This window comes from Chaetomium strumarium, assembly GCF_033439665.1.
Source record: "Chaetomium strumarium strain CBS 333.67 chromosome Unknown B0T15scaffold_5, whole genome shotgun sequence".
Taxonomy (NCBI): domain Eukaryota; kingdom Fungi; phylum Ascomycota; class Sordariomycetes; order Sordariales; family Chaetomiaceae; genus Chaetomium; species Chaetomium strumarium.
This window is the reverse complement of record NW_026944433.1, coordinates 660109-682399: the sequence shown is the minus strand read 5'-3', so window position 1 is coordinate 682399 and position 22291 is coordinate 660109. Positions and strand designations below refer to the sequence as shown.

At 55.3% G+C, this 22291-nt stretch overlaps 6 protein-coding genes across 6 annotated transcripts; 1 reads left to right on the top strand and 5 right to left on the bottom strand.

Moving 5' to 3' along the window:
- Positions 1 to 1039: 1039 nt before the first annotated feature.
- On the bottom strand, positions 1040 to 2579 carry B0T15DRAFT_228899 (uncharacterized protein). Its single transcript, XM_062862916.1, has one exon. It carries the CDS (start codon positions 2452 to 2454, stop codon positions 1228 to 1230), a length of 1227 nt encoding a protein of 408 aa, XP_062719848.1. The 5' UTR covers positions 2455 to 2579; the 3' UTR covers positions 1040 to 1227.
- Positions 2580 to 4157: 1578 nt separating this feature from the next.
- B0T15DRAFT_228863 (Tannase/feruloyl esterase) lies at positions 4158 to 5979 on the bottom strand. Its single transcript, XM_062862914.1, has one exon. It carries the CDS (start codon positions 5879 to 5881, stop codon positions 4244 to 4246), a length of 1638 nt encoding a protein of 545 aa, XP_062719847.1. The 5' UTR covers positions 5882 to 5979; the 3' UTR covers positions 4158 to 4243.
- A 1104-nt stretch (positions 5980 to 7083) lies between these two features.
- Positions 7084 to 7722, bottom strand: B0T15DRAFT_228872 (uncharacterized protein). Its single transcript, XM_062862915.1, has 2 exons — positions 7283 to 7722; positions 7084 to 7175 (listed from the first exon to the last, which is right to left on the bottom strand). The coding sequence occupies exon 1, from the start codon at positions 7596 to 7598 to the stop codon at positions 7293 to 7295; it is 306 nt and encodes a 101-aa protein (XP_062719846.1). The 5' UTR covers positions 7599 to 7722; the 3' UTR covers positions 7084 to 7175; positions 7283 to 7292.
- A 3422-nt stretch (positions 7723 to 11144) lies between these two features.
- Positions 11145 to 13160, top strand: B0T15DRAFT_400245 (P-loop containing nucleoside triphosphate hydrolase protein; the record flags this gene model as incomplete). The annotated part of the gene is made up of 2 exons (XM_062865047.1): positions 11145 to 11369; positions 11427 to 13160. The coding sequence occupies 2 exons, from the start codon at positions 11145 to 11147 to the stop codon at positions 13158 to 13160; spliced, it is 1959 nt and encodes a 652-aa protein (XP_062719845.1).
- Positions 13161 to 13969: 809 nt separating this feature from the next.
- B0T15DRAFT_228810 (uncharacterized protein) lies at positions 13970 to 15538 on the bottom strand. The gene is made up of 5 exons (XM_062862913.1): positions 15194 to 15538; positions 15032 to 15138; positions 14940 to 14965; positions 14435 to 14885; positions 13970 to 14343 (listed from the first exon to the last, which is right to left on the bottom strand). The coding sequence occupies exons 1-5, from the start codon at positions 15366 to 15368 to the stop codon at positions 14035 to 14037; spliced, it is 1068 nt and encodes a 355-aa protein (XP_062719844.1). The 5' UTR covers positions 15369 to 15538; the 3' UTR covers positions 13970 to 14034.
- A 4211-nt stretch (positions 15539 to 19749) lies between these two features.
- B0T15DRAFT_485833 (uncharacterized protein) lies at positions 19750 to 21679 on the bottom strand (the record flags this gene model as incomplete). The annotated part of the gene is made up of 7 exons (XM_062866315.1): positions 19750 to 19848; positions 19985 to 20246; positions 20342 to 20804; positions 20880 to 21165; positions 21232 to 21279; positions 21344 to 21529; positions 21611 to 21679. 7 exons carry the CDS (start codon positions 21677 to 21679, stop codon positions 19750 to 19752), a joined length of 1413 nt encoding a protein of 470 aa, XP_062719843.1.
- Between the last annotated feature and the right edge of the window lie 612 nt (positions 21680 to 22291).

Genomic DNA, 22291 nt, shown 5'->3' with positions numbered 1-22291 from the left:
GGGTAAGAGTGACGATATGTTGGAACGGCGAAATGTAACATAAAAGGGCTGGCGTGGAATTAGGAAATGCAGTCAAACCAAACCTGCGCTGCCGATTGATGACTAGGCACGATGCTATAGGACAGCGACGCCACAGCCGGGTCTTGACGGCGCCTTCTGAGAGGTGGAGGGAGGAGAGCCTATGTACAGTACATGAACGTACAGATGTGCCCACTCTACCCTCCAGCGTGGCCGACGTTGCCTTCTTGGCCGGGCGGAGAAAAGGGGAAGGCAGAACAAGGGAAGTTCACATACCCCTGGCATTGTTGTGAGGTAGAGAGTCGCGATACATCTTTCTGCCTTGCGCAGCTATACGTTCAAACACTTGAGAGACACCGGATGCCAAACGCGGGCGATTTCGGACATTTCGGGCATTTTGTGTGAGGTCTCCCCGTTGGTGCGAAAAAGGGCAGCGGTTCATGAGATGCTGCGGCTACTGCTGTGCTCAAGTGGAAGCTCGTCTGCACAAATCAGACATGCTTCATGCGGTGAGAGCGAACTGCTTGTAAGACGAAGAATTTGTCGTATCGGAATTGAAAGAGAGGCACGTCTTAATCTTCCCGCATGCTGAGGTTCGGAACACGGCGACGGCAAAGCGCGAGGACGGCGGCGGTGGAAAGAGGCCGCCCCACTCTAACTTTTTCGTTTCGGTCTCGTCCCCCCTGCCGAATGGTCCCTTTCCGCTCCCGTGTGGTGATCCCCGCGTCCAGACGCAGAGGGTAGAATATGCAAGACATCTGTACTTGCGTGGCAGCTGCAGAGCCAACGGACGCCCAGGACATTATTGGACGCCATAAAACCAAAGCTCCCCATTCTCGGGGCCGTAATATATGCCTTCCAAACAGGAGGGATCCGGGACGGCAGAACCACAGCTCCGCATGCTGTCTCTCAAGAGACGCGGGGTAACGCAATAATGAGAATGGCTCTCGGTTCTCAGGGTGCGTAAGCAGAGTCCGGGCAAGGTGAAAGGAGAGAGACAGTGAGATTTGATATGACCTCAAGATCCGCCCAGATTGTACCACACCCGACCGCACCGCAAAAACCGACCTCCGTCCACTTCCCTTCCCTGCCTTCCAAAACGCCACCCCATGCACCTGATAAACATACACGTCCAGCCCATGCCGGTCATTACGTATCACGGTCATCGGCCATATTTGTCTCCGTCGTCTCGTTTTTTGCACCCACCCCTCAACCAAAAACCTTCAGGAACCCCCAGATTCCCAGACCGCTCAGAACGGGTATCGTCAGGTTGTCATCCCACCCAAACACATCCACCGCCTCACTGACAGCAGCCACCAACCCGGACCAGACACTCATGATGCCCAGCGCAAGCCCGCCCGAAACCGCGGCCTTCGCCGGCTCCAGCCCGACCGCATCAGCCAGGGCCCGAGGCAGGCTCAGCGCCCCAGTGAACATGAAGTTCTCGTCCCCCGGGAACGGGCCCTTCGTGGGCGCCAACCACCCCCAGAAGAACATCGACGTGCCCACGCCGACAACAAACGCGGCGAGCGACCCGGCCAGCGACTTTCCCCGGCGAATGCGCGGCGTGTACCGGCCGTACAGCCTGCCAAACGTGCTCGCGGCGGTGTCGCACCAGCTGAGCAGCAGCGTGCCCATGACGCCGACATCCTTGGGGAAGAGGTACAGCACGGCCCAGGCGCCCAGCAGGTAGAAGATGACGCCGTTGTAGCCCGAGAACTCGGACTCGCGCATCAGCGCGCCCAGGACGCGCACGTAGAGGCGGTTGAAGGGCGCGTAGTGGTGGCGCAGCACGTCGACGGCCGCGATGGGCACCAGCGCGCCCATCAGGTAGGGGCACACGGCGCGGGTCTGCGTGCCGGACAGGTAGAGCCACACGACGAAGAAGCCGATCGAGACGTGCAGCGCCTTGCGCGGCACCTCGTGCTTGTGCACAAAGGTGCGCCAGTGCCGGTGGATCGGGATCAGGCCGAGTGGGCTCGGGCTGCGGCTGAAGTCGCGCCAGCTCGGCCATCCGTAGTAGTAGTAGGAGGAGGAGGGCGTTGGCAGGGATAGGTGACCGTTTCCGTTTGCTGCGCCGTCTGCCTTTGCTTCTTCGGGGATGTGTCCGTTTGTCGTCGGCCCGGCTGTCGCGATCTTGGTACCGTTGGCGCCACCCTTCGTGGACTTCTTTGTTGTGAGCTTGCGAAGGGTTTGTGTGTCAATCGGGCTGCGGCTGCGGCTTCTGGCCCTCCGGAGGTCCGGGCTGTCCTCCTCGTCGAGTTCTTCCGGCGCGGGCTGAGGGGTAGCCGCTAGCCGCCTCCGCGCGGCTGATCGCGTGGTCGGGCCATAGTATGACGAGGACTCAGGAGCGCTCCCGTCTCTTTCTGACGGCGTCGGGCTCGGAGAGATAACTCGCGGCGTAGCCGGGACGTTCCGTCTCGTGCGGGTCGACATGTTGTAGGGGAATGGCGGTAGTGCGGGGAGCGGGATTACGCCGGCGAGGATGCGCCGGAAGTCGCAAGAAGGTAGTGGCCAGAGAGCCGCTGAGCTATTATGCTTATCTCGTCTCGACTCGCGCGCCCCGGTCAGCGGGCTGGTGACTACGCGAGACTCGGAGTGTCGGTGTTGGCAAAAGGCCGAAGTGTTCTGGGTGATAGAATCCAGTGTGATGAGGAAGATACGGCGGAGTGTGTGTACTCCACCGCATGGCTGGGTCGAAGCCTGCCGAGAGGATGATGCTGGCGACAGCTGTCCCTGCGCCGAGGCAGACTCCGTTTCGAGCAGATGAACTGACGGGTTGGGGTATGTTGCGGGCGGATAGGCCGGGCCGTGTGGTGGGATGGGCTGTACAAAGAAATTTCGGCTGCGGCGGAAGCCAACCAACAACACGGCTCATGCGACAGTCCGTGCCAAGATTGCATGTGACACAAGACTTGAGGGAGCCCGACGCAGTTCAAAGTCGTCTTGTAGTGATCCAAAATCGTTGAATGTCTTTACGGATGGGTAAGTATAAGAACAGGATGATGTGAGGTAGTGATTTGCAATGACCAGCGCGGCCTGGCGATTGCTGAGCTCCCCAAATCAAAGCCCTTTTGACGTCTGCGAAGGTACGATGACGCAAATCCTGGAACTGCCACGTGAGCCTGAACTAACCACTTCCACCCTGGTCACTTCGACTGTTTGATGAATGAAGATTCCACAACGTTTGATTCATAGAATGCACAAGCGATGACAATTGACCTACACTATGCGCATCTCCGCCATCGTTAGATCCTGATGGTGCAGTGGAGTGCTCTATCAACTTATTACGGGCTGGACGAAGTACCTTGTTCTCTGACGCACAGACCAGCTTTTAGCTACAGCAGCTGTCAGCAGCTGGCACGCGCCCGTCGGCCATAGCAAGTCTAAGTCCAAGTGTAAGGTCTTGTACTTGTACAAGTCAGGTGGTTGAATCAACAATCCGTCCTTGAGTCCTAGGTTTGTTTATTGATTAGTTTGTGTATTCGCTCTATATCTGGGAGCAACTCTGGTAGATCCGATTTTCTCCGGGCAATTATAAACTGATAAAGTCTCTGTCTTGTCTTACTCTTTGCAAGCCAGTACTCAGCGCGTGTTGAGCTTTGACTTGAAAATGGTAACAGGACGAGCAAAAAGAATCCTTAGAAAAGCCAGGATCCAATATGTTGTCTTTTCAGCCATACTTTACCTACCGTACCAAATCGGAGGCGCTGGCGATGGAAACAGCTTGTAAAGGCGTAGGTGCTGTCACTGTCACCCTCCGAGAGGCTATAGGCTTTGGTCATATACTTCGGGCCTGGATGTCTGATTAAATCCATGGCACAATGAGGCGGAACAGACGAATTTCACGAGCTCTATCTAGGTGTAGTGTCCGCTGTCCTCATAACGCTCTCGATGTCTGTTCAGCAGAGGAAAAGCCAGTCTCAACCCACTAGCATAGAGAGAAGGCTGAGGCCTGGCCCTGAAGCTCGTTCGTTTTTCCAACGCCTTTCTGAGTCTCGTACTTTCAATGCCAAACATACAGATCTACACTATCACAGATCCAAACTATGACAGTATCATAAGGTGACCGGGAGATCTTGAAATTTGACGATGCATACTAAAAAAGTCACGTTCTATGAAAGACATTGCAAGTTGAAACCAACCAACCAACTAATTACTTAGTACCGACTCGTCCACATCAGCACTCCTCAATAGGTAGCCACACTGAGCCCACCTACGGTAATCATACAACGCACTTCCAGCTATCAGGCTCCCTCGGATCCCCCTGCCCCGTATAGGTATTCCTCAGCGGGTACTTACAATGCCTCCTCCGAAAGGCAACCTCGGTGGTGCCATTAATAAACGCCGTGCCCAGGATCCCCTCGGGCGCCGTGCCCTGCTCGACCCACCTCACCACCGCCATGAGCACGTTCTGCTCCGGGTCCAGGCTCGCGGTCGAGCCGCGCGCCTGGCCGATGAAAGTGGCGCCGGACCCGCCCGTGCAGTGGCCCATGCCCGAGATCTGGAAGAAGCGGTAGAAGTCGTCGAGCCCCGCGACGCCGCCGCCGGACAGGTGGGCTTGGGCCATGGTGCGGGCGACGTGGTCGTAGTAGCGCGGCGAGTTGGCGCTGGAGATGATCTGGTCCTGCAGGCCGTGGTAGTGCAGCAGCTTGGCGCCGCGGGCGCGGAAGGCGGCCAGGTCGCCGGACCAGGTGCGGATGTCGGACGGGTTGAGCGCGTCGGCGCGCGCGTAGTCGTCGGGCCCCAGCGTGGCCGGGTCCCAGGCCGGGTCGTTGTAGACCGCGTACCTGAACCAGTCGGCCGCGTAGGGGAAGGGCCGGCCGCCGTAGTAGAGGTAGGGCGTGCCGAGCTGCTCCGAGCCGGGCTGCATGCGCGGGTAGACCAGCGTGCCGTTGGCGCCGTGGAGGTCCGAGAACACGGCGCGGACGGTGCCGGCCTGTGCGCCGGTGATGCACGTGCTGCTGCTGCTGTTGGCTGGCGTGCCGGGCGGGCAGATCAGCGACTCCGGGCGGTACTGGCAGAGTCGTGGCTCCTCGATGATCCCGTCGACGTAGCCGTCGAGGCCGTCGCATTGGGCCATGATGTCGTCGTGCACGGCGGACCATTGCTCGGGCGTCAGATAGGTGGGGGAGCCGGCGGGGCCGGTGAGGAGATAGAAGTGGCCGGACCAGGAATTCAGGTTGTTGAAATCGACGGCGGGCGCGCCGGCCACAATGCCGTCAAAGTCCTCTGGAAAGGACTGGGCCGACTTGAATCCCTGGCGGCCGCCGGTCGAGCAGCCGAGGTAGTACGACTTGGTGTGCTTCCTGTTGTAGAAGGCTTCCGAGATGCGCTTTCCGACCACGACGTTGGTGTGGACAGACCGCCAGGCAAAGTCCTCGACCACGTCGGGGTTGTTGAGGAAGGGCTCGCCCGACGTGCCGTTGTGGCCGTTGTTGGCGCCGACGGTTGCGAAGCCGAGCTCGGTCGCGTAGGCCATGTCGTCGTAGCTGAGGCAGCCGTTGAGCCCGCCGTTGCCCGTGCTCAGGAAGCGGCCGGTCCAGTTGCGCGGCAGCCAGGCTTCCATGCTGATGCCCGAGCGGCCCGACGTGGCCACATACAGCGTGATGCGGCAGAAGTCGACGCCCACGGCCAGGGCGGTCTGGCCACATGACGGGTCCGCGTCCGGGAAGGTCAGGTTGGTGCCCGCGGCCACCGGCTGGGCGAGCCAGACAGTGGCGTTGTCGATGTCCAGCTTCTGCGCGAACTTGGAGCACTGCTGCTCGAAGCTGCTGCTGCTGCTGTTGCTGTTGCGGCTACATTCACATTGCCCTGCCGCCACGACCGAGGTGAGCAACGCTGCAAACACCGGGCTTCGCATGATGACGACGTTTTCTGACGGTTACCACCGTGGCCGACGAGAGCGCTGCGAAACGGGCGAAGGGACGGCAAATTCCACGGGTGACCATCTTGGAAGACTTGGATCCTGGACGGCCTTTATGTTGTCCTCCTGAGGGTTAAACGCTTATCCTAGGTACCTGACTTAATTTACTTGCCGTGTCAAGGAGCCGATTAAGATGCTACCTAGGTGCTGGGGTCTGGAGGGGGGATCGGGGCCGGGCACGCGGCTTTCCAAGGAAAGCAGGGTTCTTCCCCGGAACTGGAGCCCCCTGCAACTGCGGAGAATGGAACGCTTCGGCAGCACTGCCGGTACCGGGTCTCTACCCATCGCCGTATGTAAAGTAGTTCCCGCAAGCGTTTCCAAGTCAGGTTCCAAAGCCGAGGAGACAGTATGCAATCGCGCCAGCAAGAGCCCTGTACTGGGCCGCCTGGGCTGACCGTTGATGCGTTGAGCCTTTAGAGACCCACATGTTGTCACATAAAGTACCTCCTGTTGTCATGCTGAAGCTTTATACTAACTACAGTACCTATCTTAGGTCGCATTCGTCTATTGAGGCGAGTCTCACCTTATAGGAGCCAAATGGGACTTGGTTAAGGGATGAAAACATCGTCAGCGAGGTATCTTGGCTTATGGTGTATAGACTCTATACTACTACAATCAGTCGAGCCTAACGTGCAGTGTCCCACAGAGAAGCAGCTGGCCAAGGAAGGCAGACTAACATTTCGCATTGAACGATTGACACATAAGATTGAAATCTGGGTTTTGCCCCGATTCGGAATCTAGGGCGCATCCAGGCTACAGAAACGAGCGTAACGAAGCACTTCAAAGGGAGGGACACTCAACGTCTGCGTTTTGGAGCAATGCTGTGGAATTCGACGCATCCGCGGAGCATACCACGACAGGCGGCAAACAAGTACAAACACTATCTACTAGGTCTAGTGTCGGCTGTCCTCATAGCGCTCTCATATGAGGCCACGGGCGGGAGATGGAAAGGACCTGTGACCACGAGGATCATGAAGGCCTCTTGGTACGGCAAAGAACCATGGGTAACACATCATTACCAATGCAGTCCGCGATGAAATCAATGTCATTAACGAGCGACTAATGTTTCATAAATCATGCCCGTCGTGGGATTCAACCCTAAACATCCACCCAACGGAGTAAAGTCGGGTATCTCTCCCAGCTCATAAGAATCGAAAAGACTACCAGCATGGCCTGTGTACGAGAGCGGTGTGGGTAGGCGGCCAGATTGCTGTCACTTGCCTGTAAAACAGTGGTTTTTGTAAGCACTATTGTTCATTCATTCATTTCCAAAACGGATTTGACTCGAGAGAAAGGCACGCACCATCCAAAGTACCTAGGTAGCAGTGCCCAACTTATATTTAAATACCTAGCACGGGACAAAGATGCAGTTGGTTCTGGCGGCAGAGTCGGTGACGCAGCCGCCGGTTCCGTCGTCGGTGAACCAGGCCGCACCGGAGCAGTCCCGGTTGTCGTGGAAGCGGGTACGAAGTCCGTTGGCAAAGTTGAGTCGGATGCCGTGGATGAGAGGCGAGAGCGGCATCGGGTTGGGCCCGCAGGCCAGAGTGCCCGACCCGACCACGTCGCCGGTGCACCGGTTGCCCGTGTAGTAGACATAGTCTTCCGCTGACACGGCAGCGACGAGACCGAGCAGGATTGAGGCGAAGGTCTTCATGGTTGATATGGGGTTTGGGCTTTGGTTTGGTGCAAAGTGGTTTGGTAGGTTCAAAAGTCAAGCTGTTGTTGCTCAGTGGAGGACTGGATGTGAAGTGAATCTAGATGGTTGAAAGGGCCCGAGGTGGACGTCCTTATATACATAGTCCCTCCTCGCAAAGCCTACCGCTCTCGGGTGCCCTCCCACCATGTCTTGTCATGATGCAGCAGTTCGAGCCGTTCGCCGAAGCCGGCGAGACCCATGAGCAGCGTGTAGGTTCACATGCGCAACATGCCCTATGACAGCTACAAGATGGAACTAGAGCGGCTCGAACGCGGAAGGTAACACAAACGATATAGGGAGGCGGCTTGTCCTACAGCTAGCCTTATTTGCCGATCAGTGTAGTAAGCGCATGACAGCAATGTAGCACAATACTCGAGATGGGCCCAATGGCATCGTTGGATTTCCTATCCCAACTGAGACGCCAACTTTCTCTTGATGGTTTTCGGGCAAACACCAAGCCGATTACTCTAGATCAGCAATATTGTCGTGGTATTCATGACCGCAACAAGAAACCCTCACACACGAGAAATGGCGGGGAAGGCAGCACAAGGGTTCTAGATTCAAGAAATGACCTCCCCTGTGTCTGGTGTGCCAACCAATTCTCAGATACCCGGACACTACGAATCACGGGGCCGGCGTGTTGCGTCTTGACTCGTCACCCAGTGAAACAAGCACATGCAGAGACAAGGGATATGCAGTAGCGAACGACTGCTGACTTAGCACAGAGGTGGAAGGCTACGGTAGAGACGTGAAGGATAATGGGAGAGCGGGGCCATAAATCAGGACTCGCCAACTGCCATGTCCACGTTCGCCGGATATTCGAGTAATAGACGAGGAGATAGTTGAAAACGTAGGTACCTAGGTATGTGATGTTGAAGACAAAATGTGACAAAATAATCAACCTAGCGGTGTAGCAGTTGGAAAACATCTAGAAGACTTGTCAGGCAGATACAACCTCAAATGAAGAGTATGAATCTACGTTTAGAAATGGGCCTATAGAATCATGGTTAACAGTCGTACAACATAGTGGTGAGTGCACTTCTGGTGCATACAACGCGCGGAGACGGAATAGGAGTTCATATGACAAATGGAAACTAGAAGGTCGGTGATCTCCTCCGACGAAGTCCATAACGAGTATTCTCAGCTTGGAACAAATCGATGGTTAACCCTAGTTAAGCACGGCAACCGACAAGAAGACTGCTCAGTCTATCTGCTAGGCAAACTTCTGCCCTGTTGGCTCGGCTTGGGTTTCTACCTCGGAGATACAGGTTTGGTTTTTCACCTTACTTTTAACACTAGGAGAGACGTGCTCAACCGATGTCCCGGACGGAGTGGTGGTACTTAAACCTCCTTCCTGTTTTGGCTTCGGCACCGCAACTTGTGGTGGCCTATCCGGCATTGTCCAACTACCTAGGTACAAGTCGCGTCCTGTTATATCCGTGATCGCTGTCCAGCTGAAAGCCTCTTTCAGCACCCTTCGTGTCGATCATAGACTTGGCGCATCGGGATATGTCCGATAAAGCGGGGTATATACATCTTGTAGGGCTGTCGTTTCTGTCGTGAATCACATACCGCATACTGAGTACGGACTGATTGTCGACAACACTCTATCCATGAGACTCCTACCAACTGCCGTCGTCCTCAGATTCTGCCATCGTCAAAAACCGCATGCTGGTCAGTTTGACTTTCCTTTCGCCTCCCCTATTTGTTGGTACGGCTTAGCTGAAGCTTCGTCTTAGTTTCTGGGGGTATACTTACCGTATGCCCCCCTTGATATATGAGTGGTGTGACTACCCTAGCTACTTGCAGTTCCTAGCTACCTTAGAGGCTTAGACAAGGTGGGTAGCTCCCAAGGATGCAGAGCCAAGCGGCCAGTGTCGCCTTCGCTGCTTCGACACATGCCGTGGGCGTTTGGCTGTAATGTTGACGATCAGTAGAAGGCACGTGCAAATGTACACTGGTAGTAGTTACGTGGTAATCATCATCCACAAGTCGGTGGTGCTCTGTTTGCTAGTACTGTTTACTTGGCCACTCGGAATCCTCATCAGGAAATGCTGGTTGCGGGTACCTAGTATGATGGATTTGTAAATTGTAACTGTTGCCGCGCCCTAAGACGGTCTATGTTCCCTAGCCCCAGCCTGCTTCGGCGTCCAACGTGAAATAGCACAATAAAAAGGCAAAAACTCCATTGTGTCTTCTTTACCCAGTGTCAAAGCGGCCGTCCTCATCCTTGCAACGCCGCAATAGCTGTTTGCGACCGCCTTCTTCTCTCGTTCCGCTTACCAGCACGAGTTTGACCTGCGCCATTGCGGTCCGCGACTCGCAGGTCTCAGCGATTGTAGAGCTAGCCTTTCAGGAGAGACACCTCGGACACTTTCCTGACTGCTTGGAGGCGCCCATCTGCATGACCTTTGCCATTCTCTCCTAGAGCGGGAGCAGCATTGTCACATATGAAGCAGCTCTTCAGTGCTCTGTCGCACTTCTCATATTTGCGTCTTGTAACGACGTGTTTCGAAACCCTTTCGCAGTCTTTGAAGCTGACCTTGATCTCGAAGTATTGCGCATGTTGGTAGATGAGGTCTTTGGTTCGTAATGCTGGATGCCAGAGGTACTCGCTCGCTGGTCCTATTGCTGCAGGGCAGGGGCAAGGGCAATAGAGGGCGAACAAGAGCGACTGTCTACCACCCTTACTTATAGCTCGCAAGCCCGTCCGCGGAGTTCAGTGCATGTTACCACTTTGTCCTGCCGTGGGACGGAGCCTCGATGGAAGGCTCGTTGTAGGCCTAAGGCCACATATGGCGGCCAGAGGCCCAGAAGAGTGATGCCAACACTCGTGCGTATCTAGCCATCAAAAGCTTCGCTAGACTGCCCGTGTCGTACAGGAGAAGGTGGTCGAGATATCTCATAGGTTGGTTGCTGGGACGGGTTGGCACATCTTCCCTCTGATTCCACGCCCGGTTCATTTTGCGTGAGCGTGACAAAGGAATGCATCATTTTTCGGTCCGCAGAAGTCACCAAACAATCTCCCAAGACTGGCTCAGCCCGTGACTCTTCTGTGTCTTATTAGACAACCAAGACGTTTCGAGGTTGCCTATACCGACGTGGCTACGGTGGCTGTTGATTCCCATTGAGTTTGAAAATCGGGAATCACCAGAAGGCCGAGGAGGCTAGACACTGATTAATGAAACCACGTCCGGATTTTGAACATGAAGAGGTCAACTACCTGGCTTGGTCACATTGACAATTCCGCCATCCATTGAGGGTTCTCATCGCGGTCGTCCTAGGTTGATGGAGTGTTTACACAGTGCTCTCCAGTACAGTACGAGTAGGTACTTACTGTACAGTACTACCTTCACCACGTGGGTCTGGCATGTACTGTACCAATCAGCCGCAGTCGCAAAATAAAGTTATCGATAAGATATCGCTTGATCACCCATCGCCTTTACTACCTGAGTTTTTGGTAAGAGGGTCTCCCGTATTAAAAAGTGACGAGCATCTCGCGCAATGGCGCCAACACAACCCCGCGCCAGGAAGGCTCCCAGGTCGTGGGACGCCCTTACCCCGAGCCTTGCGCAATGGATCCTTGACTACCTCTCCTCGATGGGCTTTGAACAGCCCACACCAGTGCAGAAATCATGTCTGGACATCTTCCGCGGCAACAAGGACGTCGTGGTGGAGGCCGTCACTGGCAGCGGGAAGACCCTGGCGTTCTTGATACCCGTGGTCGAGGTGCGCGTTTGCTCTCCTAATGGGTACGAGGCTGCATTCCTGACAAGATTTTAACAGAAACTCCTGCGCTGTGAGGAGCCCGCAAAGCGACACCATGTCCAGGGCATTATCATCTCTCCGACCCGGGAACTCGCGTCGCAGATCTACAACGTCCTCGTATCCCTCATCAAGTTCCATGCCCCGTCCGCCGATCTCCTACCATACTCGAAAAGCGATGAGAAGCGGCCTGCGACGGCTGAGCCGGTGGTTGTCCCGCAGCTCCTGGTTGGAGGGACGACCAAGGCCGCCGAAGACCTGAGCACATTCCTGCGGCTGTCACCGAACCTGCTCATCGGCACCCCCGGGCGCCTTGCAGAACTGTTGTCGAGCCCCTATGTCAAGGCGCCTTCTTCCTCGTTTGAGGTGCTGGTTATGGACGAGGCCGACCGCCTTCTCGATCTTGGCTTTTCCCAGGAACTTACTCGGATACTGGGCTACCTCCCGAAACAGCGACGTACTGGGCTGTTCAGTGCCTCATTAAGCGAAGCGGTAGAGAGGTTGATTACTGTGGGCCTACTATACCCGCACAAGATCACGGTGCGGGTGAAGAGCTTAAAGGACGGCGGTGTCATCCAGGAGAGGAAGACGCCCATGTCGTTGCAGATGTCTTACATTGTGACGCCGGCAAGCCAGAAGATCCCCGCTCTGTGCCAGCTGCTAGAAAAGCTCGAGCCACGCCCGTCCCGGTCCATCGTCTTCTTCTCCACCTGTTTCGCCGTCAAGTACTTCGCCCGGGTCCTGCACGGGATACTACCCTCGGGCTTTTCCATCGTCTCGCTCCACGGCAAGCTCGAACCGCAGGTCCGCGAGAAGAACTTCGAGCGCTTCGTCAACGCCACCTCCCCCACCGTCCTCCTCACGACCGACATCGCCGCCCGCGGCCTCGACATCCCCCAGGTGGACCTCGTCGTCCAGCACGACCCGCCCACCGACACCAAAGTCTTCATCCACCGCTGCGGGCGCGCCGGCCGCGCCGGCCGCCGCGGCCTAGCCGTCGTCATGCTCCAGCCGGGCCGGGAAGAAGGCTACGTGCAGCTCCTCGAAGTGCGGCAGACGCCCATCACCCCCCTTGAAAAGCCGGCCATCTCGGTGACCGACGCCGACGCCGAGTCTGCCGCGTCCAAGATCCGCGCCCAGGCCCAGGCCGACCGCGAGATCTTCCAGCTCGCGCAGCGCGCCTTCGTCAGCTGGGCGCGCAGCTACATCGAGCACCAGGCGAGCTCCATCTTCCGGGTGGCGGACCTCGACTGGGCCGACCTGGCCAAAGGGTACGGCCTGCTCGAGCTGCCCAAGATGCCCGAGGTGAAAGGGCTCGATCGCTCGCTGGGGCTGGGCATCGACACGGAGAGTATCCCGTTCCGGGACAAGGTCCGCGAACAGAAGCGCCTGGCCGAGCTGGAGCGGTGGAAGAAGGAGAAGGCGGAACGGGATGCCGAGCGGGCGGCGGGGAATAGTAGTACTGGCGCTCCGTCGTTGAAGAGGAAGAAGAATGAGGCGTGGAGCGGGAAGCACGAGGCTGAGGATCTCAAGCTTGCGCGGCGGGAGAAGAAGAGGAGGAAGAGGGAGGCGCAGCGGCTAGGGAAGATGACGGAGAAGGAGAAGGAAGAGCAGCGGAAGCTGGAGGAGATGATTGGGCAGGTGAGGAAGAGGAATGAGGAGGCGGTTGCTGCTGTTGCTGGGGGGGCAAGGGCGGTGGTGATGAGTTTGAGGGGTTTGATGATTGAAGGGGAGGAAGGAAGGAAAGTACAATAAAGGGGGCGGGGTGAGACGAGGTTATAGTGTAGATACCCACAAGTAGTTCGGTCCTATGTATCTGGACCGATCATGAACCTGCCCAAAATGTGTTTATCTCGCTCCTCCCATCTTACCGTCCATTTTAGCCCTCGAGCCTCAAGATACCTCAGGACATTACGCCCTCAAGATGGGATTGTCACCTGTAGGGGCACAGCTGGCACCCTCCTTGCGAGGAATGCCGGCCTGGACAACTTCGGCACCGTGGTATCTTTCGGTCCTGCTGTCCTGGAAAGGTGGACCTTCGGGGGGAAAGGGCTTGGTAAGCCGGCCGAGAAAATGAGCTGTATGCAGGTCATGGGGGGGGCGGGTTTCCTCTTACAATAATCAGATCCCTCGCAAATAATGAAGGTTCGGTACTAGACAGGCCTGTCATCTAACCTAACTCTTTTGGTATAGGAAGCAAAGGGGAGGTATCATTACTCAACGACAAAACACAAACGATGGTGGTCTTAAGCAATGCCCCTTTCCGTGTCCCGCTCCAAAAGTCTGCTAATTTGGGTATCCCCCGTTTCATTCCATCCCTTCCCCCCCGTCAAACATTCCATCAATAACATGTACAGGAGTAGAAAAATCTGTCGAAACAAGTCGTTATGGTATCGAAAGCCAGAGCGAATCATTCCGGCCCCACTCCCACTGCCACTCCAGGTCATACAATACAATTCCAACACAGTGAACAAACTGTTCGACATAAAAAAAGAATGATAAGAGACCACGGTCATAATATTATCCCATCAATCTCGACATTTCAACATATCCGCGGAGACTGTACAGCGACGCGAGAGATCGAGTGCCACCGGCCCCCCACTTGAGAGGAGAGGGGATCATCACATACTCAAATATTCTCGATCACGCGCGCGTTCATAGCTTGCTGGAAGCCGGTGTCGTGCGTTCCAAAGTCGTGGTCGTTGGACTTGCCGGCCGAGCTGCCGCCCTCCTCGAACGGGTTGCCGTGGCGCTCGCCGGCCATGGCGGCATTGAACGCCGCGGAGCCGGGCATGGTCTGGTTAGCGGCCGGCAGGAAGATGACCTTGCTGTTGGCGCTCTTGGCCATGGCCTGCATCGCCTCGAGATAGCGGATCTGCATGGCCGGCGCCGATGACAAGATGTCGGCCGCCTGGCGCATTAGCTTGGCGGCTTCGACCTGTGTGGGGAGGAAGGCTGTTAGTCATCATGATGGAAACTGGCGAAAGAGGGGATGGCATCCGGAGCGGGGGGGACGGGATGTAACGTACCTCTGCCTTCGCGGCAATGATCTTGCTCTCTCCGATGCGCTTGCTCTGCGCGGCCATGGAGAGGGATTCCTGCAGTTCCTGGCTGAAGATGATGTCCTTCATCAGCATACTCTCCACCTGCACTCCCCAGCCGGCCGCGACCTCCTCGATGATCTCGCCGATGGCCTTCGCAATCTCCTCACGGCGCTCAATCACATCCTGCAGCACGCGCGCACCGATGACGTGGCGGAGGGTGGTCTGGGTGCGCTCGATGAGTGCCTGGCGGATGTTGGTGATGCCGAAGGCTGCCTTGTGCGGGGCAACGATGTGGTAGTAGATGACCGAGGTGAGGTGCAGCGAGACGTTGTCCTTGGTCATGCAGGTCTGCTGGGGCACCTCGACGATCTGGATCTTGACGTCCACCTGGATCAGGGACTCTGACAGGGGGTTGATTTTGGTGAGACCAGGATCCCTACAGAACGTTCAGTCTCTTGTCTCAGGAGATCAACTATCGGGGATCACTTACACTGCTTTGTAGAAGCGGCCGAATTTCTTTTCAGGTTCCGGCGGTCAGCATACCCATTCTATAACGACACTCCGGGATGAGGCAGGGCTTACCGTGACCAGGCCAACATTTCCCTGTGAGACCTTCTTATAAGGATTCGGAAAGCAGACGCAAAACGGAATGGCGCCAAAGCATCCAATGACTTCGCCGAGGACATTGACTGTTGTGTATTAGCGGGCAAGCAATCCTGGGACTACCGAGCAAAGATGACGTACTCATGCCTCCGTACCAGCCGGGACTGTGAACCTCGTCAACAACGCTGGCGTAGCTCTTCTGGAGGTCCTCGGGCTTCGGTGGCCTGACTTCCATGTTCACTTGCGGGCGGAAACCGCCGGCGCCAATGAGATCGGCCGCCTTGCCCTTTGACGAACTCTGATCGGAAGCGTCCATGTTTCGAAGATACAACAAGGGTATAGAGACTTGGGGGATGTTGATTGCGTGTCACTGTCTTCAATTTCCGCAAGAAGACAGCGAGAAAGTTATGAGTAGACCGAAAGACGTATGCCTGAGGGACGTCTGAGGTGGTTTTAAGTGTTTTGAAACGTCATTCGAGCCGGCTGTATGCAGCGTGCCATCGTGGCATGGGGTGTCATGTGCGACAGCTTGTAGCGCGGCGACAAGGGTCAAAGCTCCCTGCAGGCACCACTGCGGGGGCGGGGCCTTGGCAGTCTCCACGGCGGTAAGTGGAGGCGTGGCCATGTTCAACAGCGTTCATTGGACCAGCAGCTGAAGGTTACCGGTTTCGCCCCACCCGGGATCGGATGCCCGGCAATACGGCGGATACGATTGTCGGTTCGCAATTGTGCATCGCCGTTCTGCCTTGTATGCCAACCGGGCAGAGCCACTGCTCAGCCAGCATAATTGTGGCAAAAGGCCTATGTGAAAGTATGTCATGTCATGTCATGTCATTCGGACTCACACTCAAAGATGCCCTAAGCGGTACAGTTGCAGTAAGGCATCATTCCAATCTCAACATCTTGCCATGCACATTGGCACCCATGCGAGGCTGTGCTCCTTGGCAGTTGCTTTGGGAATTGCTATGCCGTAAGTTGTAGCTAACTGCCATCACCTGGCAATGACAGAGTATCTTATTACAGGACTTACCTCTGGTAGACAACATTCGCATCCTCTCTCTCTCTCATAGATTTCGCCACAGAACTTGGACCGAGTATCCCTGCGTGAAAACACGCGGGCAGCAAGCAACGGTGGAAAGCACATAACATCCAACGGGGCAGAGCCACAACACAGGTTCCAAGCATGTCAACCTCAATACTTAACTAGGAACCGGAACAGCCGTCTTAACGGATTAAGTTACTCCATAATAGTCAACGCATGTCATGCTGGGGCGGTTGTATGTAGATCATGTCTCCACTCCGAAGTCTTCCAGAATCCTTCCTCTTGGGACATGGTGGCTGAGTTCCAACTCTGTGATGCTAATTGGTAAGGCCGACCGGTGGGCGGCTCCCGGTTCAAACGAAGTTCCGGGCCAGTCCTGAGCCCGGGCTTCCCGTCGGGACGACGTCCCCAATTAACTGTGGAGGATGTGGCTCCCAGCTCCCTGGGACGGGTAAATACCTAGTATGTGGTGATCAGAACTGTGAGGTGTTACGGTCCGTGATAAGTACCGACCTGAGACGAAGACGCCCGCTGGTATGCCCTGTCAGCTTATCCCTGAATCCAAAGACAGGCCATACTCGGCGCGAAGTGCGCCTCTAAGCCATGTGCAATAACCACAGATGTGATGCTTATGTACACTTGGTCGATTACTCCAGTGTTTGTAGAAATACCAACCGGTAACCATGAGCCAGACCGGGATCTAGATAAGAGTCACCAGCAGAAGATCGTGAAAGGGCCGTGGTAGGCCCCTTGGAATAACACGCCTTTGGGCTGGTTTAGCGACAGATCGACCAGCAACACCGCTCACCTTAACCCGATGTTTTGCGATAATGTCCAGTCCTGAAATGCTGAATCTGCTACGTTTGACTAAAGTAGGTTCACTGACAGCTCCAAGTCCAGCTCTGACAGGTGACCCGTCAGCCCGCCTATGTCTTGTGCAGCGGGCATGAGCCCGTCAAGCAACTTCAACACGTCGGGGATGGGAAAGTTAGTGAAGGGCTTTCCGCTGTTTCTTTGGAGAAGCTGATGGATAATGACACACTTGGAAACTCTGCGCAGCTTCTCCGTTAGAGGTCTCGGGGTTGCATGTCATTTATGAAAGAGGTGTGTTTATCGATTGCGACTGACTCTAGCTGGGAAAGTATAGTTCGTATGGGACCTAAATTGATATAGAAGCAAACTATGGAAAAGCAAAAAAAAAAAAGGAAAAAAAAGGAAGAGATGCAACCGCGAATCGAACATGTGTTCCCACAATCTCCGCAGCAGGGTTGCGCACGCGGAGGATGTTAGACGATTTCTCACAGCTCGACCACTACGCCACGAAGAGTTACGTGACGTTCTGTGTGCGGTTGCGGGGGGTGTTGGAAGGGGAGCCCACCAAGCCGCCTTATATACCCTATCTTATCTTCTTCCCTTCCAGCGAACATTGTGACACATAACTGGAGCAGCTCGCTCTCTTTCTTGGTCATACCACTTACCATAGACTGTTTATGGTCCTCAGATCTCACGGTGACGTGCGCAATTCAGCCCATGAGGACATTTGCAAAGCTGCTTACGGTAGATGAGAAACACAAGAGGGCCAGACACTACTTCAACCTAGACAACCCAACCAGTCAGCCCATGGGTCTATATCAACATGGAAGGACGAGGGTTACGGGACTTGCCTCTCCCCTGAGCGCCGGAGCCGGCGATAATAGCCCACATGCGTCCTCTCCTAATGGAACCTTGAATGGTTCTTGCCTCTGAAAAGCATAACGAGAAAACCTTTTACAGCTGAAGGCCAAACTCCGTCTTGCCCGATTCTAACACACTGGCACTTGGTGACGGGGATCACGGATCGTCTCAAGCTCCGTTAGTCGTCTGACACGCCGTTTTCTCCGTCCCAACCTCCACATCCCGCGAACCCCCGGTTTCATTCCGCTCACAGCGCAACAAAGCGCGCCCGTCCTCTCGCTCCTCGCGTTTTAGTTCCCGGCTCATGGAGAGGCCCAACAGGGGGCTATGTCGATGACCAGGATGAGCAAGCTGGCGAGGCCATCCCATGACGAACTCGTTGATTATATCAATGCGGCTCCAGAGGCGTAGGGGCTCAGCGGTCATGAGCGGGACAGCAGTGGCCTGGTGGGCAGACGAGGCACCCTACGGCGAGCGGGATGGATGTGTCCTTTCTTGCTGAAATATTCGCGATGTTCTGATAGCTATATGTTCTTTGACGCTGGGTAGGTAGGTAGTCTGGGAGCCGGGTTTAGCAGTCTCCTTCCCAATTCGGAAACTCCCAGAGCGGCGGTAACCAATGACAACCCATGATGAGAGGGCCGTTGATGGGGCGTGTGGGGCCGGACCGGCTCCGACTCAACCCCGGGCGACCTCCGGATCCATCCCGAGGGGCATGTGTGCCCTTTCAACAATAATCTGCAGACGCACATCGCCCTGACGTCTGCAACCTTGCGTAAAATAGGCTAACTGCTGCTACAACCTCTTAACACCCTGCAGTTAGCTCAGGATGCGGCCCCCAGAGATTGCCCCAATGCAAGTGTTTGATTCATCACGATGTAGTTCGACTGACAGGCTGAGGAAGGCGTTCCTCCATGCAATGATGTGGCTACGCTACCAGCTGCATACCTCCTGCTTTGAATGAGCGTACCAGAAAAGTACCTATGGTAACCCGTAAACCATACTCCCACTCGCCTCCCTTTTTTTCACGGATTGCATCGAGGTAGGAAGATTATCTGGATATCTGCTTTTAATTGAACTCAGTCCGCAAGCAGAAGGAAGGGGCTTCCTCAAGGTGAGCTATCTAGCGGCATCTGGGCCGCCTTCACCCGACTTCTCACCGTTTCAAGGCAACCCGGCTAACTGACGCTCCGTTCCTTTGATAGGTGAAAGGAGGAGGTCTCGTCCAACACCACGGCACCGCCTTATTCTCTTGCCATCCCATTCCACCACTGAGATCGGAACACCTTGAGTCTACCGACCGGCTGTCCTTCTCCGCGGCGCTTTAATTGGGAAACGAACGGACAATAGTATCCTTCCCATCAGTCGTGAGTGGTCCTAACAATACTGTAATGATGGCCATCGAATACAGAACTTCTGTCGTTGAGGAAGGGACGCGGAAAGGATACCAACCCACGTCATACGGCACCGTACTCAAAGAATTTAATGTTACTTCCCCGTCCATTTTCGCTAGTACTAACACTCGTGATATTTGATAGTAGGCATCATATCATAATCATCAGCAGCAGCAGCAGCGTCTCAACATGTCCACTCCCTAGGTACCCAGATAGCAGATACAGCACCTACCTAGGTAATCAACGCTTATATTATATTTTATTTTCCTACACCGCTATGCCCATCATAACAGGCGTGCCGGACCCTCATATGCTTTGTCAGCAGGAAAACCGCACTTATTGCTAGGCCGGGTGAAAAACCTGCATCGGATGATCTAGGTACGGTACATGGTTCGGTGCGTACCGCTCCCGATTCGGCTAGTTGCAATTGAAGAAGGCCGTCTCCCTATACGACCTTGTACGGGCTCACCCTCCGCACCGCATAAACCAACGCTTATATTTATTTCACACAACGCTAAGCCCGCACATCTACACACACACCAACCAGCCAGCCTTTCTTCGACAACCTAGGTGACACACACCTCATCCTAAGACCTGTGCACCCTAAGCTTCGTCCCAGGCGGATGATCCTCCTTCGCAAATCTGCAAAACGGGTGCGTACACGCTCCGTCACGAACGCTAGGGCACTGATTCGGTTCGTGCGTGTCCCTTGCATGTCAACAACCAGAAGCACTCCATTGACCAAGAGGCTGCCAGAAAAGAAACAGCGGGAAAGGAAATAAGGGGAAAAGGAGAAGAAGAAATAGGAAAAGAGGAACGTACGTGATGACCATAGATACAATCGGGAATATCACACTCCTGGCCCTTGGAGCACGGGTTCAGCCGCGTCAAAAATGCAATGGCCACCAGCTCATCCCTGGTCGGCTTATAATCGTGCTCGAACATGCAAGCGCTGCCCTTGGTGCATGGCCCGCGAAGGTAGTGGTTGTTGCACAGCTTGTGGTTGTCGCGCCGCTTCTTGATGGTGTCGAGCGCCGTCTGCGAGACCAGGAGCGGCGGGTCCAGTCCGCGGGGCCCTGGGTTCCTATTTTCATGCCAGTCCATTTAGTTTGCGGTTTACGAGGAAGAGTCTTCGTTGGGGTGAGCGGGAAGCAAAATTACCATGTTGCTGGCTTTGACTGTGGTTGTTGGGAAGGACGAGCTGAGGCGGTAGCTGGCTTGAGCTGCATCGGGAGCGTGATCTGCGGCGGGGGAGTGGCATTCTTAATAGCTCGGGCATATGTTGTGGCCGAAACCTGAGCCGGTGTCGAGGCGATAGATGTGGAGGGCGTCAAGATACTGGCGCTTGTGACGCTGGCGGCCACACCTCTTACATCGGAGGGCGCAGGTATTAGGGTAGGCCCGAGTGAAACCTTATCCACGAGCTTTTCGGACCGGAACAGCCGGTCATTCAAATTCAAGATGTTCACCCCGGTTGCTACAAGCTCGCGAACTGTTGGGAAGCCTTCCAAAACGGTCACCCGTACGCGGAGTGAAGCGTCCTGGAACAGCTCGTCCAGAAAAGGGGCGTATCCGGCGTCGTGCGATATGCCGAGAATAACCTGTTTGCAGTTGCTATTGCGGAGGTGCCATTTCGTTGTTTCTGGTAAGCGCTCTCATCAGCGCGTGCCCTCAACAAGCCAGCCCTCTTAAGAATGCGATAAAACAATATTCCTACCCCTTATCTTGTTGTCTGCCCGCTCTTTGCCATGGCCGACGTCGACAAAGTCAAAACTAGCCTTGGCCTGGGTAAATCCCAACGAGAAATCCTTGAGGTCGCTCTCGTTGCTCGAACAGCCGTCGCGGCGCATGGCCCTACAAAGACCGGCGAGGTTGGCGTAAACCTTAGCAATGATCTCGATGCTGCTGGCGTGGCTGCCACACTGCTCGAGGATGGCGGCACGCAGGGCGTACGCTGCCTTCTTGCCGCCTTCAATGCCCTGCCCGATCAGGGATTCTTTGAACTAGCCGCGACATCATCTGAGCTACACGGAATTGGTGGGGGTCAGGGGAAGGCCGGGACATCTCACCAGAAGGCAGTCACCGTCAATTAAAACAGTAACATACGGGTTACTGTTCTGCGGAGGAGTGAGCAATGGGCGTACGTCCCCGTGCCGTGGGGTTGTATGTAAAAGTACATACTTTCAAATAGCTGTCTTGCAGTGCAGCCTCGTGATATGCTTCTAGCTGCTGTATCTGTTGCTGGAGCTCCCTTCTCGACCTGGTGGCATCTTCAAGGTCAAGCTCTGCGTCGCGAAGCCGGCTCATCAAGTTGGTATTCTCCGCACGGAGGCTGGATTCTACCGACTCAGAGTAGAGAATAAGATCCTGCCGGCCAAAGAGTCAGAAGTGGGATGAAGTATTTGCATTGAGGCTGTCACCCTGGTCCAGGTTGTTGGGGGCACATACCTTGATCAGCTCTTCCTGTGAGTCCCGGTGCGCCGAAAGGCTCTGGTATCGGCGGACAAACTCGGCCATGGGGCTACTTAAAGGGATACCCGCCGTCGGAGAGACGGCTTGGCCATTCTGTAAGCCGTCCATGGCGCAAGGAGGCCAGTGCTTAAGAAAACCAATATCTCGACTATTCGTGTATCTGGAATGCTGAATGGATTTATTTCGTTAGTCTCGGAGGTCGGCCCTCTTGCTATCAGGCTGGGTTGAAGAAGACCAGTGACACGTTTGGTAAAGCTGAAGGCCCTAGTGGTTGAATTCGAACAATTATCTCAGCCCGGAGTCGGCTGCCTCGTCTACTGCCACTTGTGAACCCTCAACCCGAGAGTAAGCGAAGCTCGATCTGATGGAGATGGATGTCTAGCGGACCTCGTCGGGATTGGTTGTCAAGAATATGCAAAAGAGGCAATCAACAGCTGCTCAATGAGACGTCGAGCGAGTAAGCGATTGATAATACAAGCGATGAGAAGAGAGCAATGGGAGGACGAGCTGCAATGTCAGAAGCATGTCTGGAACAGGGAAAAGAGGACGAAGGTGCTCTTTCCATGAACGAGATGGAGTGGGAGCTATGGCCGAGCTCTGATCGTTGTGGCTGTAGCTCCCGACGTCATGATCCCATTCGTCGGTTTTCTGGCTGCG